This window comes from Enhydra lutris, unplaced genomic scaffold (genome assembly GCF_002288905.1).
Source record: "Enhydra lutris kenyoni isolate GAN:26980312 unplaced genomic scaffold, ASM228890v2 scaffoldscaffold47, whole genome shotgun sequence".
NCBI lineage: Eukaryota > Metazoa > Chordata > Mammalia > Carnivora > Mustelidae > Enhydra > Enhydra lutris.
In genome coordinates this window covers 13,740,794-13,761,448 of record NW_019154131.1, presented here as the reverse complement: position 1 = coordinate 13,761,448, position 20,655 = coordinate 13,740,794, and the positions used below count along the sequence as shown (strand labels likewise).

At 41.7% G+C, this 20,655-nt stretch overlaps 1 protein-coding gene across 1 annotated transcript in view; it reads right to left on the bottom strand.

Moving 5' to 3' along the window:
* Positions 1-20,655, bottom strand: part of LOC111156589 (ADAMTS like 1) — a 934,723-nt gene that overhangs the window by 137,481 nt on the left and 776,587 nt on the right. The window contains exon 17 of the mRNA XM_022517576.1: positions 13,840-14,050. Coding sequence (XP_022373284.1) covers positions 13,840-14,050 — 211 coding nt within the window. The remainder of the gene's footprint in view (positions 1-13,839; positions 14,051-20,655) is intronic.

Sequence of the window (20,655 nt, the reverse complement as noted above, 5' to 3'; positions counted from 1 at the left end):
GTGGAGAAAGGGGAACGCACCTACACCACTGATGGGAATGCAAGCTGGTGCAGCCACTCTGGAAAACAGCATGGAGGTTCCTCAAAAAGTTGGAAGTAGGGGCGCCTGGGTGGCTCAGTCGGTTAAGCGTCTGCCTTCAGCTCAGGTCATGATCCCAGGGTCCTGGGATCAAGCCCCGAGTTGGGCTTCCTGCTAGGCAGGAAGCCTGCTTCTCCCTCTCCCATTCCCCCTGCTTGTGTTCCCTCTCTTGCTGTGTCTCTGTCAAATAAATAAAATCTTAAAAAAAAAGAAGTTGAAAGTAGACCCTATGACCCAGCAATTGCACTACTGGGTATTTACCCCAAAAATACAAATGTAGTGATCCGAAGGGGCACATGCACCCCGATGTTTATTATTAAGGACACATCTAGAGCCTCAGAGCTAATGACTCAAGCCATGAGTGGGCCAGGTCTTTAGCCTCTCTGACTGATTTCAATGGTTCCCTGGCCTTTTCACTGATGGCAGAAGCAAACCTTAATTTTAGTTCTCGTTTAATAGCAGTTCAACAAAATCTCAAAGCATTTTACTTCTGCAATGCATTTTGTACCCACACTGCCTAACACAGTGTTTTCTATGAATGTAAATCCTCAATAAATATTTGTGGAATTGAAGTTGGTGGTTGGGGGAAATTCAATTAGTGGGTAAGAGTTCCATTGACTTAAAATATGCCTTCTTGTTAGACAGACAGCGAAGGGTTTATATTTGTTTTCGTAGTCTCCTGCATGACTTCTGAGGTTCAGCCTCCCCTTATTTTTATTGAATCTTCACTTCCAACCACCCAGTTCTTCTATCATCGTATTAATTATGACCTTCAGCATTCAGCCCTTCTTTGGGACTCCTTTATAATTATACAACTAACCATGCTTCTCAATTCTTTCCATTCTATGAATTATTAAAATTTTTCCACGAACTTAATGTAATTTTGCTCAAATTGTAACAGTCTGGAAAAAACAAAGTTTATGCTGGCGAGTCAAAAATTTGAATCTCAAGCTCCAACTTCTCCCCTCCGCCTACTCAACATGTCCACTTAAATACAAACAGGCATCTTGACCCAAATATGTCCAAAATGGAACTTTTGAGCTTGCCCTTCCATCCTTGCCCCAGATCTGCTCTCCTCTCAGTCTTTCCCATCTATTTGATGGTACCATAAGCAAGACAGAAATGTAGGAAATGTCTTGAGAGTTTCCTTTTTCTCACCACCGCTTCCCTGAAAGTCAATTCATGAGCAAATACTTTCAGATGTTCCTCAAAATCAATAAGATTTACCTCCACAACAAATAAGAAATTAAGATATCATCATCTCTTGCTTAGACTACTACAAAGCTTCCTAACCAATCTCTAGTTTTCTCAGTTAGGTCCTAGTGGGATATGGATGGTGTACTCAGTCTGAAGACAGCCTCTCTCCTGATAGCCTGCTGAAAATGCCATTGGTTGATCACAATTAGAAGCCAGAAGGTAGAGTCTATATGGTCAGCCTCCTGAGACACAGGTGGGGAAGGTAGAGTGGATCTACAAGAGCAATGGAAAACATTCAGCATATCTATAGTCCATTCTCCATACAGTAGCAAGAATGATGTTTTCAAAGCATTTACCAGATCATCTAATTCCTATGTTTAACAGCCTTTGATGACTTTCCCTTGTGATTAGAATAAAATCCAAACTCCTGGAACCCTGACCAGCAAAGCACTTACATGTTCTAGTCTCTGCCCTGAAGGAATTTTGAGACTCTTTTACTTAAATTTTAACTTCATTCATTCATTTGACAGAAATTTATTCAATACCAAGCATGGTTCTAGGTTCTCGGTTCTAGGAGTGAGCAAGCAGAACCTGACACACCTCTGCAATCTTATCTTATACACGTCTCCCCTTTCTCTGCATATTTCAGCCACACTGGTTGTGTGTGTGTGTTGTTTCTCCCACAGGGCCTTTGCACTTGCTCTTCTCACACCTGGCCCACCTTCCTCTTACATCTTCACATGGCTGAGTGTTTCTAATGATTCAGATTTAATTTCATTCTTACCTGCTTGGAGAACCCATCCTTAACCTCCTAGACTAGGGTAGCCAAAGTGTCTCTATTCTATTAGCCTCCGTTTGTTTTTTATTTTTTATTTTTAAATAGCTCTTTACATAGCTCTTATCCCTCTGGAAATTATCATCCATTATCCTGTTAACTCTATGAAGAAAGGCATTTGGGTTCTTTTGTTGCTTATATTAGTGTTTGAGAATTGCATTCAAAACATCCCCCCAGTGTGAGAGTGTTACCTCTCAAGTAAGAGACCTTAAGATCAGATGTCTCCAGCTCTAGTTTTCTTCCACGCCTTCTCTAATTTTTTTTTTTCTTTTAAAATTAACAATTTCTTTTTCCTAGTAAAAAACTGTTCAGGGTGGGAGCTAAACAGTAGCTCATTTTATAACTGATCCTGGAGGAAAATGACATTTAGGTGTGGTGGATATAAATACATCTACACTGTAGTGGAAATGCAGTATATTTTTCTTTGAGAGAAATCATAGCTGATTCATAAAATCATTATCCCCTAAGCCCCCAAATCGCGTCAAACCACTTTTCTTCTAATCCTTTGATTATAACTCACAATCAAATCCCCCATGAGTCCCGTTGAGTCTGTGGAGGCATAGAGAACATGCTCTTAAAGTTTCTGTTACCTGGTGACTGACATTTTCGGCACTTCACTAATATGTTGGGTTGGTAGGACTATAGATCTCTTCAATGCTTGATGGCTGAAGTTTTCTTTTTTCTAAATATCTAAGAAGACACATGGAGTTTCTTTCAATTTGAATAAATGCTCCCCAAACAAACAAGTAGCCTCATAAGAAGAGCTCTCTCATCTAAGCTGCTCAGGTAGCGCTTCTTAGCGAATGTGGCAATAAGGAAAAATGCAGATTAATCTTCTCTCTCTTTCAAACTAAGGAAATGGATGAGGAAAATCACTGGTCTTATTTAAAGGGTGGGGCTGTAATATGGTTGTGCCAAAGGGGGTGACCATTCATGAAACAGAACCTAGCCAGGTCATCCCTGGGTAGATAGGACCTGATTTAAGGGACAGACCCTCAGGGGATTCCCCTCAGTGCCATGCATGAGTCTGTGACCATATGGTGACAAGGCAGCTACCAGAAAATGTAAGGAAAATCAGCTTATTGTTTGGGAATTTGAACTACACAGAAAACTTCTGGGAAATTCTTAGTACCCAGGGGGTAAGGTTCAGACTCCTTGAGAATGCCTGGGAGAATGTTCACGCTCGAGCCCAACCTGTGCTGAGCTGCCAAGCCACTGTTCCTTGCTGGCCTGCCATGGAGACAATGTGCCCTTTCCTGGCATACAGATCCCTTCTCTGCCTAGGCCTTTGATCACCTTGTTCACTCTGTGAGCAGTGTCCTTTGCCTCTTTGCTATCCAGAAACTTCTAAGATATCTTTGAAGGCCCCATTCAAAGGCTCAAAGAATGAGTCACCTCCCACCCTGCCTTAAACCAAAAGGGTACTGCGTTTCTCCTATAAGGGCCAGTTGTTTATGTGCCTGCGAACCAATCCCTGCCCCGCAGCACCTCCCTGCACGCACACAGGATTATGCATCTTTTGATGAAAGGGAATGCACTCCTCTTTCTATTCCCCAATGTCTAGTGTAGCATCTGGCAAAGAGCACGCACTTCATAAATGCTTGTTGAATTGATGATTGGATGAACAAAAGATCCCCAAATCCAGATGTTTAAAAGATGTGACACAAACATCCAGCTGAAGGGCTGAACATCCACCTTTTATCGAGCTGTCTTATCATTAACCAGAAGTTTCTTCTAAGTAAGTTGGCAGTGGGTTTTAGCCAGATGCCACGTGGGTGCTGCTGGGTGCTGTGACCCTCCAGGTATGGTAGACCACTCTCTAGATAAGTTAATATTATCAGGGAGTTTGCTCTTAAACATTTGTCTCATCTTTGCTCAAAAAAGTTTCCTTGGAGAAAGGGGAACCCTTCTACACTATTGGTGGGAATGCAAGCTGGTGCAGCCACTTTGGAAAACAGTACAGAGTTTCCTCAAAAAGTTGAATATAGAGCTACCCTATGACCCAGCAACTGCGCTACTGGGTATTTGCCCCAAAGATACAAATGTAGTGATCCAAAGGGGCACCTGCACCTCCCTGTTTATAGCAACAATGTCCACAATAGCCAAACTATGGAAAGAGCCCAGATGTCCATTAACAGATGAATGGATGAAGAAGATGTGGTATATACACACAATGGAATACTATCCAGCCATCAAAACCCACAAAATCTTGCCATTTGCAATGATGTGGATGGAACTAGAGGGGATTATGCTAAGTGAAATAAGTCAATCAGAGAAAGACAATTATCATATGATCTCACAGATAAGAGGAATTTGAGAAACAAGATGGAGGATCATAGGGGAAAAGAGGGAAAAATGAAAGAAGATGAAACCAGAGAGGGAGACAAACCATAAGAGACTCTTAATCTCAGGAAAAAAACCGAGGGTTGCTGGAGGGGATGGGGTGGGAAGGATGGGGTGGCAGGGGGATGGACATTGGAGAGGGTATGTGCTATGGTGAGTGCTGTGAATTGTGTAAGACTGATGAATCACAGACCTGTACCCCTGAAACAAATAATACACTATATGTTAATAAAAAAAAAGTTTTCTCGGTGGGTTTACATTGTTGAAATGGCTTTGTTAGAAATTCTTAAAAACCATAGATAAAATTTCAAATAATAAAGTTTCCAAAGTCTCTGACAACTTTGTGAACAGGTTGAGATTGCCTGACAAGGCTGATAGTTCTGAAGTGAGAAGCAGGAGGCAAAGAAGAAAATTTTAAAGAGAACAGCAAGAGAAATTTAATAAAACTAAATGAAAAATGTTTGCCTTTATGAATCATTTAAAATGAAATTGTGGTATAAGAGGTAGAGCTCTAGTAAGGGGTATTATAGGGGTATTATTTTTAAATATGTGCCATAAATTGAATAAATAACAAAAAACAGTATTTTGTTGCTTATCTTTGCCATCATACGTGTTTTATGATAAGGTCATAGATCCATTACTTTTATAAGAAAGTAAAAAATTTACAATAAGGGGAGCACTTAAAAGTTTCATTTCTTGGGCTCCTGGGTGGCTCAGTGGGTTAAGCTTCTGCCTTCGGCTCAGGTCATGATCTCAGGGTCCTGAGATCGAGCCCCGCATTGGGCTCTCTGCTCCTCAGGGAGCCTGCTTCCCCATCTCTCTCTCTGCCTGCCTCTCTGCCTACTTGTGATCTCTGTCTGTCAAATAAATAAATAAAATCTTAAAAACAAAAAGGAATGTAACTTTTTTTTAATCATTCATTTATCTTGAGAGGGGAGGGGCAGAGGGAGAGGGAGTCCCAAGCAGACATGGGGCTTGATCTTATGACCCTGAGATCATGACCTGAGCCAAACCAAGAGTTGATTACTTAACCAACCAAGTCACCCAGGTGCCCCTAAAAGTTATGTTTCTATACGCAATTACAGTGGCCTAAGTGCCTTGTATTTTTAAAAAACTTTTCCATGATGAACACACTAAAAAATTCTGCCTGTCTTGAGACCTTTGGTTTCATCTTGGTGGCTTCATTTACTGAATGCTCAGTTCATTTCCTTGGTTGCTCAAGTCATATTATTGAGCCCAACACAAAGTGACATTTATGTTCTTCCTAAGGTCAGCTTTCTAGTTTCGACATAACATGTTCAGTTTGTAGTTTCTAACTCATTGCATTCCTTTCTTCATTTACTCATTCATTGTTTCATCAAACACTTACTGAGTACTTGCTGAGTGCCAGGTACCCTATTATGTGCTGGGAGTTTAAGATGACTAAAAATTGGTTACTAAGCCGCAGATAGTTGCAGTCTAGTGAGGGGGAAAATTACCAAATGTGATCAGTTTTACAAAAGAGGGAATACAGAGGAGAGGCAACTAAGTCTTTATGGAAAATCAGGGAAGGCTCTACAGAGGTAGGGGTGTCCCATGCAATGAGGGGCGAACTGAAGGGTCTTGGGCATATCCGGACAAAATCTTAAGACCATAGGATGTCATTAAGGATTTTAAAGTAGGGGTAACATGATCCAGTTTGTAGAAAATGATTCAGGTAACGAAGGCTGATGGATTCTAGAGAGTACTGCCCTGTGAGATATTAACAGGCGTACCACGGATAAAAGCCTCCCAGTCCACTGAATCTAAATAACACTCCATATTTGGGGGCCCTCAGCACACGTTAATATTTTAAAGGCTCAACAGAGGGCGTGTAGTAAAGAACCATTGATACCAACTTGGGGCACAATGGATGAGAAATAAAACAATGTGGGGGACACAAGTAAAAGGCTGTTTGTAATGGTTTGGTTCATTGTGAGGGCTGGAACCAAAAGAATGGGCTAGAGAACATTCTAGAAGGTGGTATGACCCAGGAAGGAAGACTGGGTCTCCTGCAAAGGTGGTGGGTAGCTTGGTGTTAGACCTTTAGAACTTGAGGTAACTTTGTGATATGCAAGACTGAGAGGTTCTAGAGACAGTGCTTGGTATACAACAGAGGTCAAACTGAGACACAGTGATTAGGGCTCAGAGAAATAAAGAAAATGAGGACTGGAATCTCACTCAAAATGATTAAACAAGGACAAAATTTCTACCCCAACCATTCTATAGATTAGAATTGCCTAGAAATACAGTTTATCTTCTGGGTTTAATATTCTGTTACTATATGAAACATGGGACAGCACACCCACTAAAATCCAGGGCAATTATTACAAAGAATGTTCTGCTAATAAATAAAAATGAAAACACTGCACATATGAAATTTTACTTCTAATCTTTGTTTTGCTTACATTTATTGTTGGTTCTAAAGGATCAAGAGTCCATTTTCTTATAAAACAACTACCAAAAATGATACAAACATCTTAGTAGGGTTTTTTTCCTCCTGGATACAACATGTTAAATAAGCATGGTTTCTAAATTATGAGGATTTATATTTTAGTCACTGGAATGTAACAAAACTGATGACTCAATTGATTTTTTTCTGCCAGGCTTCAGCCCTCAAATCCAGACCAAAATCATTCTTTTCTGTGTGTGTGTTTTAATCTAAAAAATGAAAAAAAATGAATTCTCAAGCATTTGTAGTTGTCATTAAAATTCCTCTTTTTTCTTCATTTTACCAGCAGGGACTCTTCTCACATATATCTTTTTATATAGCTACACTGTAGGCATTTTGTATTGTAACCCTGATTTAAAAAAAAAAAATTTATAGGGAAATGACCACATAATCACAGTTTTAAGCAAGGGAGAAAACAGGGGCCGTGGTGATTGTTTCAGTCTCTACACAGATGTGTGCAATATGTGTGCACAGTTGGGTGGACACAATCGGGATCATAAAACATGTGTAGTATAGAGAAATATAAATTATGCTTCAGAGTGGACTCCCTAATTCATTTCAATTAACCCTTCGAGCATCTATCTCTTTTCTTCTCATTTCTCTTTTCAATTTTTTTTTTAGAATAAAAATTAATAAAGAAAGGCTCACAGAGAGTGGTGAGCAGAGTGATAGTTGAAGGCAGATTTTAATTTCAAGGATCTTGTGCCAATAGAAGTTAATGCTTGGTCAGCCCATAATCTAAGTATAGACCATAGTAGGCTGAGCAATGATATCTGTGTCCTCATCTCTGGAACCTGTGAAAATGTTATTTTACATCATAAAAGCAATTTAGCAGATGTTATTAAGGCTTTTGAAGATGGAGAGATTGCCTGAATTATCCAGGTGGGCTCAGTGTCATCATAATGGTCCTTATAAGAGGGAAGAAGGAGGGCAGAATCAGAGAGAAAGGACAGAATCAGAGGTTGGAGTGAAGACCTTTGAAGTTGGAAGAAGGGGCATGAGCCAAGGAAGCAAGCAGCCTCTAGAAGCTGGAAGAGACAAGGTAATGACTAGAGCCTCTGGAAGGAACGTGGGCCTGCCAACCCCTTGATTTTAGCTAAGTGAAACTGATTTCAGACTTCTGACCTCCAAAGCTGTAAGATAGTAAATTCACATTGTAGTAAGCCACTAAATGTGTGATAATTTGTTATAGCAGCAACAAGAAACTTGCACAGATTAACTGCCCTGGATAAGGCAACAAATAGTGACTTTCAATATAAACTGCTGGCTTTTAGGCTGGTGTCAGATTCTGCCACAATTTAATACTTTGGAGAAAATGGTAAAGAGGTCTCAGGACAGTTGAATTGCACAGTGGAGAAGAGAAGGGGTTTTGAAGCCTACAAGATCCCTTTGCTTTTTTTTGGCTATGTGACCCAGGACAAGGACAGCCTCTCTGAGCCTTGTTTCCTTGCAGGGTTGCTTTAGGGATTAGAAAAGAAAATGTGAGAATAGTAGAAAGAGTTCCACTATATACACTATATAAAGTCGGAATTTGTGCTAACTTCACAGGTCTCTACACCCCCTCATCCGTGGAATGCAGAGGACAGTAGTAATGGTCACAAAGGATAATGAGGATTCAATGAGTTAAATCTGTAAAGTGCCTAGAACTGTGCTTGAAACACAGTAAGTGCTGCTCTTATTAAAAAGAGAAAGTCCTAGGGCCCCTGGGTGGCTCAGTGGGTTAAGCCTCTGCCTTTTGCTCAGGTCATGATCTCAGGGTTCTGGGATCAAGCCCCAAATCAGGCTCTCTGCTCAGCAGGGTGACTGCTTCCCCCACCCCTGCCTGCCTCTCTACCTACTTGTGATCTCTTTGTCAAATAAATAAATAAAATCTTTAAAAAAAGAGAGAGAAGGTCCTGAAATGGGTAAGTGCTCAACAAATAGACTGCAGTCTTGCCATGGAACTTTCCAGTGCTAAGCTCTATGCTGACACTTGGTCTCTGTCCCATCAACCTTATGGTCTAACTCAGAAGTCACAAGAAAGTGCCCATCCAGGTAAGGTAGTATGTGACTGGTCAATGAGCAGCACTGACCATGAACATCATGTCACTTCCGTGCAGGAGAAGGGCGGAGGAGCCCTGGTAGAGGAGGTGGGACTCCCACCCAGTTGGACAAGCAGAGGGGAGGGGAACTGCCTGTGGGCAGGGGAAGCATGGGCAAACAGGAATGTACAAGCAAGGGTGGGAGAAGCATGGTGGGAGATGGGCAGGAGCAGATGCGCCGAGGGATGGAGGTCTTGACTAAGGCATCTGGCTTTACTATATGGCAAATGGAATGTAACTGAAAAATTCCCTAGCAGAATATCGTCATGATCAAAGTGTCTCAGATGGACTTATGGTGTGCATCACAGTGGTTCTCAATCATGGTGCTGTAACACACCATCAGGATATGATCCCTTGTGTGGTGTATATAAAGCAACACATAGCCAACACCAAAGACGACGACGACGACGATGATGATGATGATGGGTGTATTTAATAAGTTAGAGAAGATTCAGGACACCTATGCACTAAATATGTGTTTCAAAACTAAACACAGACCAACAGGGTATTAAAGCGAAATTGATAAAGATAAATGAGTCGTTTACACAAAGCCAGAGGAAAAAAAATAAGGGATGCAGTATTAAGTCGCTGAACTGAAATAAAGAAGGCCCCCTAAGCCAAAGCTAGAATTAGATTTTTGTTTCCCTTCTACTTGTTTCTTAAAATAAAATTTTAACATAGGTACCTGGACTGCATGCTAGTCCTCTCCAGACCTGCAGAATGGGTGACTATTGGCCACTTGCCAGTTGTCAGGCAAATGCTCTACAAAAGACAAAGGACATTGCACTTTTTTCCTGGAAAATGACAATTCATGGAATTTGTGCTTTTTTTTTTTTCCCAGGAAGAAAAGTATACACATGAAGTCAATGGTAGCCCAGTGTTCAAAGAGCAAGAAGGAGTTTCTCCCCTCAAAAGCTAATGTTCATCATGTTATTATGTCATCCTTTGAATGAAAGTTGACACTACATCTGTTTTTCTTTCATATAAAGAAAGACTTAAGGCGGGTGTGGAAGGATTAGAGACCTCAGCACTATCCTCTAGTAAATCCAAATAGAAAAGAGCATTATGAATGCACAACAGGTTCCCTTGTTCTAAGAAGGACTACCAAGGAACCAGAGGGCTAATCAGGCAAATGGAAGGTCAACAGCTGGTGTCTTTTACTTAAGGGGGGGGTCCTAAGACAACAGCCAAACACCTTGGAGCCCCCAGGTTACTCCTGACTTATTCACCATATGGCATAAACAAGGACTTCCTTTCCTTTACCAAGTGGTCAATGTTAGCTGATTTTATCTAACAAAGCTTAACTAAAGAAGTAGTATTCTGGAATTCATGTAAGAATAGTCTGTTGTTTCTTCTAGGTTTAGAAAGATTCCTAAAAATGACCAAGGACTCTTAAAAACAGATCCTATACACTACATGCCTACAGGGGATTTCTCTAGAGGACAGAATCACTGGTGACTTTCACTTTCTATGTTCCTTATTTCTTGTTATGTTAGAATATATTTCACAATTACTATGTATTACGTGTAAAGAAGATACTTTTGAAAGATCTTAATAAAGTGTAGTTAGTAGCTCACTGGATGGACTTCAAAGGGCTGTTTTCTATTAGTTTCCTGATCTGAAAAATGGACTTAAATCTGACTCAACCCCAAAGGGCCTCTCCCTAATAGAAGGAAGTAGAAAAGTTTTCAAAAAAATTTGTGTCTTAACAGGCCTAAGAAGCGGAAAATGGAAGAATAATGGACTTTTTGGAAATCCACTGTATTAAATGCGGATACTGGGCATGGCAGTAGTGGTGGTGGCAATAGGACCCAAAGAAATCATGTATAGGGATGTGTTCTAAAAAGTGAAGGAAAAAAAAGTCATAGGTCACTGCCATTATTCAGCAGCACATATGGCTATTAAAAAGAGGTTGTGGGGGGGCACCCTGGTGGCTCAATTGGTTAAGCATCCCACTCTTGGTTTTGGCTCACGTCACGATCTCGTGATTGTGATGTTGAGCCCTGCATCATCAGGCTCTGTGCTCAGTGGAGAGTCTGCTTCAGATCCTCTCTCTCTCTCCTCCTGTGCTCCTCTCCCTGCTCTTGCATGTTCTCTCTCTCTCTTTCTCTCTCTCTCATGAATGAATGAATGAAATCCTAAAAAATAAAAGAGGTTGGTGTTTCATTGAGATTCACTGCTAGGTCAATATTAGAACCCAAAACCATAAGACATATTATAGAACATATAAAGTCAGAATTTTCAGGGCTTGTGGGCCAGTATTCTTTATCTAGTCATTCATTTTGTCATTCAATAAACATTTTATCCAGAACTTACTATGGACCTAGTAGACTTAATACAGCAGTAGAGATCGATTCCGGTCTTGTCTTAGCATTGGCATTAGTTAGTGGTGCAGTTTGAGGTCAGGGATTCATTCTAGTTAAAGCTAACAGTATAAAAATACTAGAACCAGGAGACCTGGGGTCTCAACCAGGCTTTATGATCTTGGCAAGGCCATATCGAGGCTGCAGTTACATCATGTGTAGAACAAGGGGACTCATACATAATCCCTGATGGCTCTTTCAGCCATAGTAGTCTCCAACAATGAGGTATAGGGGAAAGAATTGCATAAAACTGGGTTGATGGCCAACCCTGAATTTGCTACCTGTATGAGCCTCAGTTCCCTTAAACCTAAAATGAAGACAATAAAACCTACTTTCACTGGTCGTTGAGAGGATTAACTTTAGTTAGGTATGCAATAATATTTCTATAATCTTTTTTTTTTAAAGATGTTATTTATTTATTTGACAGAGAGAGATCACAAGTAGACGGAGAGGCAGGCAGAGAGAGAGAGGGAAGCAGGCTTCCTGCCGAGCAGAGAGCCCGATGCGGGACTCGATCCCAGGACCCCGAGATCACAACCTGAGCCGAAGGCAGCGGCTTAACCCACTGAGCCACCCAGGCGCCCCTGCAATAATATTTCCAAACGGAACACTGGTACATAGGCATTCAAAATATATAACATCCTCTTGATTTCCACAAACCATCACATAGTAACATGGTATTTATGAGTTTAGCTCCATATATATTTAAGCTCTAAAAGGAAATAGTCAATATCTCTTTCCAGATGCTTTATATTTTAGAGTTTTGCTCACTGATTACTCTTTGATTCATTGAGCGCTTTACTAAATCATAGTCCCAAGATGGGCAGAGAGACGGAAGGGTCTCTGCCAAGTGATAGTGGAAAAGCATCCTCTGATGCATGGCGGTCTAGAAATGGCAGCCCCCTCTCAGCACTAAGGCAAGGCTGTGTAAGCTGCTATGCTCTCTCCTCAGTTGGATAACCATGTAATTTATCATTTTAGTTGAGATGCTTAAAAATTTTTTAAAGATTTATATACTTTTAGAGAAAGAGAGGACAAGAGTGAGTGGGGGCAGGGGCAGAGGGAGAGAATATTTGAGCAGACTCTTTGCTGAGCGTGGAGCTTCAGGGCTAGATAGGGGGGCTTGATCCCATGACCCATGACATCATGACCTAAGCTAAAACCAAGAGTCGGGCGCCCAACCGACTGAGCCACCCCGGAACCCCAACTTGGATAATCTCAAAAGTGAAAAACCATTTTAGTAAAACTAGGATAAATTGGGATGCATGCCCCCCTCACCTTCCAGGCTTACTTTTTGTGACCATTATTACCACCGTATGGGTACCTCTGACATCCTCATAAAGAACAAATGCAAAATAAGGTTCTAGCCAAATAATCTAAAACTTATGTTTTTTAAAGGCATGCAAAAAATTACTTAACTGAAGCTTGACAAACACACATTGATTTTAGATAGAATGTTATGGTAAAATAGTTGTGTTTGTATTATTACTATGCATGCTTTTGGGGGTGGGTCAGCAAAATTTTTCTGTGAAAGGACAGAGTAAATATCTTAGGTATTGTAGACTAAATGGTCTCTGTCACAACCATGTTGTTCTGCCTCTCCAGTGCCAAAGCAGTCACAGACAATACATAAAAGAATGGGCATGGCTTGGTTCAAATAAAAATTCATTTACAGTAACTTCTTATGAGATGGATCTGGTTTTGGGCTAAAGTCTGTCAACTCCTGCTTTAAAACAATACTCTCTAGGGGCGCCTGGGTGGCTCAGTGGTTAAAGCCTCTGCCTTCGGCTCGGGTCATGATCCCAGGGTCCTGGGATCGAGCCTCACATCGGGCTCTCTGCTCGGCGGGGAGCCTGCCTCCTCCTCCTCTCTCTCTCTGCCTGCCTTTCTGCCTACTTGTGATCTGTCTGTCAAATAAATAAAAATCTTTAAAAAAATGATAAAAAACAATACTCTCTAGACTTTTGGAATTCATAGGACCAGGAAAATTTTAAAAATTCTGGAATTGATTTGACTTCTAATCTGTTATTTTGGTAAATAATTCTATTTAAAAGAAAAAAAAAAAGAAAAGTCATTGCCTAATTCCCTGGCCTCTTGGAATTTTAAAACAGCAAAAAACTAGAGAGGGCACAAATTCAGAACCAATTCAGCTTTGTGGAAAACCAACCACACTGTCCTTATTTTTTAAAAAATGTTTTCTTAGTTTGGTAAAAACTTTGTTGTGAATATACTCAGTTTAACAGATGGGTCTTGAATTGCTTTTGGTTCCACTGGTGTGAAACCATAGACAGAGCACAGTATTTATAGTGAAAATATCTGGATTTGAATAAGGTTGAGAGAGTACTAAGAAGGGAGGGAGGAACAGACTTTGAACATTCCTTTAATGGGACAGAGCTCCTTGAAGACAGCGTCCCTTGCCCTGAATCAGAGTTGTATACACAAACTCCACTATCAGGTAACTCCAGAACTCACCGGCTGCCACTGTGTAGGGTACCAGGCCGGGGGGCAGTTGAAGCGGTTACAAGCTTGTACCGTGCTGGGCTTGGGCTGACGACACAGTTCATCAGCCAGGATTACGGTTTCATTCATCTCTCTGGAAAGCAGGTGGGAGCAGAAGACATCTCTGGTCTGCAGGCCAACCCCACAGGTGAGACTGCATGGACTCCACTTGCCAATTTCCCACCTGGGAAGAAACCACAGAGGACGAGGACATCCTTAGGACCCATGCAGAGAACATTGTGACATCAAGTGTTGCCAATTGAGTAAAAATACATACCTGGGAAGGTGGGAAATTCCAGCACAAGATTGGTGAGGAATTCTATCCCAAGCCTAGAACACATCCACTCCTACAGGCTCTAGAATCCATTTTGAATAAACAAAGAGGGTGATAAAATGGAACATCCATTTCTACCCACGAAATCACCAAGAATGGTTGCAACCATGTCTATTTGGGTGAAATATACAAACTTCATCAAAATAAAGTGGTATGCTAGAAATAACACAGGTTTGAGTGCAGAAAGTCTTTGGGCACTGTGTATGGAACAGCCTTTCTGCTAATCTGTCTGGTCCCCATTCTTAACAAGACGGAAGAATTTGTGCTTGTTTTTCTTTGGCTTCAAAGTGAAAGGTCATTGGCTCCCACTTCCTTCAAACTTCCAACATAGCATAGAAATGTCTCTGTCTTATGTATGAATATCATCACTGCCCAGGACTGGAGAATGTAACAAAAGTAAAGGTTGCTAAAGAGATCAGTCTTCTTGAGGGGAAGTAAGTGGAGAGAATGGCTCATTATCTGGAAGGAGAAGTCAAATACACACAGAGGAGCTGAGTGCATAATTGGCCATTCCAAACAGCCAAGTCTTGAGAAGCACATTTACAGTGAGCTGAAGACCTATAAAAACAATCCCACTCCATTTCCCTGTTGATGCAGCCTCCAAAATGAGAATGATAAGGAAAAAGCCCAGTTTTTTGGGCTTGGAGTAGGAAGTGTTCTTTAATGATCACATTTGGAAAGTTCTATTTACAATATGAGGCACAAAATTTCTACGAACAGAAGTCAGCCAAGAAAAGCATGGCGAGTAGATACTTCAGTAGCTGGGCCCTCTTGGCTTTTGTAGCTAGCCTTGAAAATTGGCTTAAAAATCTTGGGCCTTAATGTTTTTCATCAGACTGCAAAACTGAGTACATACTCTCTCAATCTCTTTCTGCCACTCTGATATATAACTAACTTACTAACCCCTATTTCCACTATCTACTTTCATCTATCCTGTGTTTGAGTCCTAGGTGTAGCAAACAATCTCATTATTCTCAACTCATGCCCCCTGGTTCTCCAGCTCTGTTTTTCCTCAAGCTGTTACCCTGAATTTGGAATACTTTTTGTCCTTTCCTTGCCCAGCCTTCAAAATGTAATCCATTTTGAATCCCAATTTGATCCATGTTCAAAGGATGCGTACCTGCTTAGGGGATATGTACCTGCCCCAGACACTGATTATTTTCTCAATTATGTTATAGTTATTCTGTCTGTCAAGGGCCCCACTGGAGTACACACCTCTTGCAGGCAAGCTCTGTGTCTGCATCTGCTTTGTATCACTCACGATATTCAGTATAGCCCCTTCTACATAGTTAATACACGTGGTTAATAATTTCCTGATAAATGAGCAAATGGAAGGGACCTACCTGCACAGTAAGTACTTTACACCCATTATCCCATTTAATTACCTCTAGAATAACATGAGATAGGCTTTATTGATTCCCCTCATTTTATAATTGAGGAAACCTGAAAATCTAAGAGGTTGATTTGCCCCAAACCCGTAACTAGTAACTAGTGAATCTGGGATTCGGACTTGGGTGTATTTGGTTCCAAAGCCTTTGTCTTTTCTATTGTGCTACACTGTCTCCAAGAAAACTGTCCTATAAACATTCACAGAATTTTCAATGAATAGAAGAGGCTGGATTGGATATATATTTCTTTGAGATCCTTGTGGGAATTCCTATAAACTTATTTTTAGATCCCTAGTTTGGGTTAATGCCTAGCTTTAAAATGCTGTGTTTTAAAATATATCCACGCATTCTCTGCCACCTGCCCCTTCTAAGGTGAGGCCTGGAGTCTGGGCTGAACTTGGTGGCTCACTTGTAATGAATAAGATGAGGAAGAAGCAAGGCTCTGTGACCTCTAACGCTAAATCATAAAAAGGATATCGTTTCCACTTGGCTCTCTCTTTGCTCACTCTGGGGGAAACTGTCAGGTCATGGGCATACACAGTCAGTCTTCAGGAAAGTCCACATGCAAAGTAACTAAGGCTGCCCTCTGACAGTGGGCACCAACTCGCCAGTCTCATGAGTGAGCTACCTTGCAAGCCGATCCGCTGGACCCAGTCTAGCCTTCAGATGATTGTGCCCTCATGAGAGACCTTGAGTCAGAAATGCCTTTCCAAGGTGTTACCAGATTCTTCACTCATTAAATGGTGAGAAGTAAAAAAAAAAAAAAAAAACACATTTATTTCTGTTGTGAGCTACCAGGATTTGCGGAAATTTGTTGTGCAAAAATAGACAACGAAGACAGCACACCCCCCTTCCAAACATGCATATGTTCACCAAAAGACATATATAAGAATATTCTAAGCAGTGCTACTGAGAATAGCCCAGGTGTAGAACAACCCAAATATCCATCAACAGTTGAGTGAATATGAAATTGCGATAGCGTCATATAAGAACACTGGACAGTGTGAAGAAGCTGTAATGACAAGCAACACAGATGAGTCTCACAAGCATACAATTGAGGCAAGAAAGCCACAAAAGCAAAAATTCATACCATGCTCTCATTTATGTAAAGTTCCAAACCCAAAACTAATCTACGATGCTAGAAATCAGGTTGGGGGTCACCCTTGGGGGGCAGTAACTAGAAGAGGGGGGCTGGAGCGGAGGGACTCTGGGACGTTTCTTTGACCTGGGTGCTAGATCTGGATCCACCTGGTGAAAAATCACCAAGCCACACATGCAGGATTGGTACACTTTTCTCTGTGTTTGCTATGCTTCAAGAAAGGGTGCTTTTCTCCACTTATAAGTGAAATGCTAAAACGTGGTGGCTGTGAAACAAAATCCAACAACCAGGCTCATGGCCGGTGACTGCAATGGGTGTCTCATAAAGGAGCCGCCTACCCAGTGAACGCTGTCCAAGGTTAAAGCCTGTCTTCGCGCAGGCCTTACACGCCCGCTGCCCCCACTGCTGCCTCCACCTCTGGCAGAAATTCAGTCACTGGGACCTTGGAGCAGAGGCATTTGGCAGCCATGAAGGCACTTCAACACCGTTTGTCAAATTCACAAAATAGACCTATCTGCTTACCCATGATAAAATGACATTGCATACCCAAGGGAGGAGGTCAGCAGAAGCGATCTGTGCATTAAGTACTTTACTATTGAAAGTATTAGAATCAACGTAGGCCAAAATAAAAAAAAAAAAAAAAAGGGAAAGCAGACTCTCCCCACACCCCACATTTCTCTGCAGAGTGGCTACGTTTGTGAGCCTTGGGTCTGGCTGGCTGCTGATAGAACCTTCCAGCAATCTATGCCTTTGGCTGTTTCTTGATGGAGTGTGACAGGCCAGGAGGGAGGAGCAAGCCTGGGGGCAGGGCTGGCTGTGGCTAACAGCCTGTGAGGTACTTAGAAGCCGTCCCTGGGATTCTGGGGCCTGGCTTTCTCACAGGCCCGGTGATGAGAGGGAACAGGAGCTTGGAGGATGAGGGCATTAGTGGTTTCCCCCCTACTATGCCTAGCTCACTTTTTTTTTTTTTAAGATTTTTATTTATTTATTTGACAGAGAGAGTGCGAGATCACAAGCAGGCAAAGAGAGAGGGGAAGCAGGATCCCTGCCAAGCAGAGAGCCTGATGCGGGACTCGATCCCAGGACCCTGAGATCATGACCTGAGCTGAGGGCAGAGGCTTAACCCACTGAGCCACCCAGGGACCCCTCACTTTTGCTCATCTTTATGTCTTCATTGACAATGGTACTTCCTCAGGGATGAAGCCCTCAGCTGGCAAAATTCACCTCCTATATAGTCTCATGAACACTGTCCCCTTTGGAAATTCTCAACACTTAAAAAAACTAGTGTGTTAAGAACACAAGAGAAGAGACCTTCTTAAGAAAATTTTAAGTGGACAACATAATATTGTTGAGTATAGGTACAATGCTGAACAGCAGATCTGTGGAACTCCTCTTGCTGAACTGGAGCTTCATGCTTACTGACGAGTAACTCCTCATTTTCCCCTCCCTGCAGGCCCTGGCAATTGTCATCCATTCTTCCATTCTGTGAGTATGACTGTTTTAGATACCACATGTAAGTGGAATCATGCCATTACTCGTTCTCCTGCTACTGGCTTATTTCTCTTAGTACAATGCTTTCAAGGTTCATCCGTTGCAGACTTCTTTTTTTAAGGCTGGATAGTATTTCGCTGTGTGTACGGACCACATTTTCTTTATCCATTCACCTGCTGAAGGATATCTAAATTGTTTCCCCATGTTGGCTGTTGTGAACAGTGCTGCAGTGAACAGTGCTGCAGTGAACGTGGGAGTACTAGTATCTCTTTGACATCCTCATAGGGCAGCTCTCTTTTTAATTCCTTGAGGAACCTCCATGCTGTTTTCCACAGTGGCTGCACCAGCTTGCATTCCCACTGACAGTGCACAAGGGGTCCAACTTCTTTGCATCCTTGCCAACGCCGTGGTCCTTTGTTTAACTGATGATAGCCACCCAGACAGGGGTGAGGGGATGATCTCATTGCGGTTTTGATTTGCATTTTATTTTATTATTTTAAAAAATTATTTATTTATTTAGAGAGAGAAAGCGAGAGAGAGAACAGGTAGGGAAGGGCAGAGGGGGAGAATCTCAAGCAGGCTCTACCCAGCGTAGAATCTGACTTGGGGCTCAATCTCATGACCCTGAGGTCATGAGCTGAGCCAACCTCAAGAGGCAGATGCTCAACCAATGAAGCCACCCAGATACCCCTGATTTGCATTTTGATGATTAGTGATGTGGAGAATATTCTATATACAGTTGGCTCTTGGTAATCTTTTTTGGAGAAATGGCTTTCAAGTGTTTAGCTCATTTTTAAATTGGGTTATTAGATTTTGTTGTTGTTGTTGTTAGTGAGTTGTAGGAGTTCCTGCTATGTTAGAGATAAGCTCTTTATCAAATATATGGTTTGTAATTCTTTTATCCCTGTTTTCCCTGTTGAGTGTTTTCTTTGCTGTGCTCAATGCTGTAATCTGACTACCCTACCCTACTGTTACTTTGAGGAGAACATGGGGCAATGTTTATTTTGGTTTAGCACTTGTTATGGGTTCAACTGTATCCACCACCCCCACCCCGCCACTGCTAAAAGGTACATTGGAGTCCTATCCCCCAATAACTCAGAATGTAACTTCATTTGGAATAGGGTTATTATAGACATAACCACATAAGGTGAAATCATACTAGAGTAGGGTGGGCTTTTAACTAATACTATTTAAGTAGCCATTAATTAACTTAAAATTAAAATTTATTTTTAAAGTTTAAATTAATTAATTTATTTAAGTTATGTATTTTTATTTAAAATTTTTTAATTTTTAATTTAAAATTTAAGAATTTAAACATTTAAAAATTTATTTAAATTATATTTTGTGAATTATGAATGGTGTTCTCACTAAGAAAGGAGAGAGATACTCACGGAGACTAATGACAGAGACAGAGACTGTAGAGCTACATCTCCAAGCCAAGGGGTGTCAAAGATGGCCGGCGGACACCGGAAGCTAGAAGAGGCAAGGAAGGATTCGCCCTCACAGTTTCAGAAGGAGCTTGGCCCTGCTGACATCTTCATGCCAGAACTGTGAGAGACTGCATTTCTATTGTTTTAGGTCACCCTGTTCGTGGTGCTGGGTTACGGCAGCCCTGGGAAACCAGTACATAGCTGTGACCTCCACACCTAGAATGGAGCCTAAAACACAGCTGCTTGGGAAGTATGAGGTGATGCATGGGGAGTTAAACCCCAGCGAACTGGGTGTGCGCCTTTGCTTTCGATGCTTGTCTGGTCAACCATTGCAGCTGTGATCGCTGAGTGACTGCCAACAGCAATTCCAAAGTCCCCAAAGTCCTGACCACCACAAAGTTTTCTTTCGTGTGCTGCAAGGTATTTGGTGACAGCACTGGACCCGAAATGACATGATGCTTTCGTAGGTTGCATCCCACTTGGTGTAAATATTTACACATTTTACCGCAGCCATGTTAGATTGCTGGATTAAGGCATTTTCCCTTAGAACTTATTAGGGGTAATACAAAATTTATGTTACAGTAATCCTAACATATTTCTAAAGTACAAAAAATCCTGAATTCCAAAACACATCTGCCCTGATGGTTTGGCGAAGAGATCGTGGCTCTGTATGAGGAGGACGGTCAACAGGATCACTGTGTTTCCTTTCAGCTTCTAGGCTTCAGGTGTTTAGCTTCATGGTTAGGCCCTTGGCCAGAACGTTACGGGTCCTCCAGCATTCCCTTACTATATGGCTGACCTTCTTCTCCACATTCCTGTCCTTTTTATCAAAACCTGCTTGCAGGGAAGGCTCTGGGAGCTGACAGATCACAGCTGAAGCCCTGTGGCATCAGGCTGGACCCTGTCCAACTCCCGAGCAACTGATTCCTGACCAAGGGTAGACTGGAGACAGAGGGTTACGTCCTGCCCCTGAAGGCTGGGATTAGTCTTCCTGCCCTCTGTCCAGCATCAGATGTACTTGGGTAGGCCTGTGTTTATAATTGGATT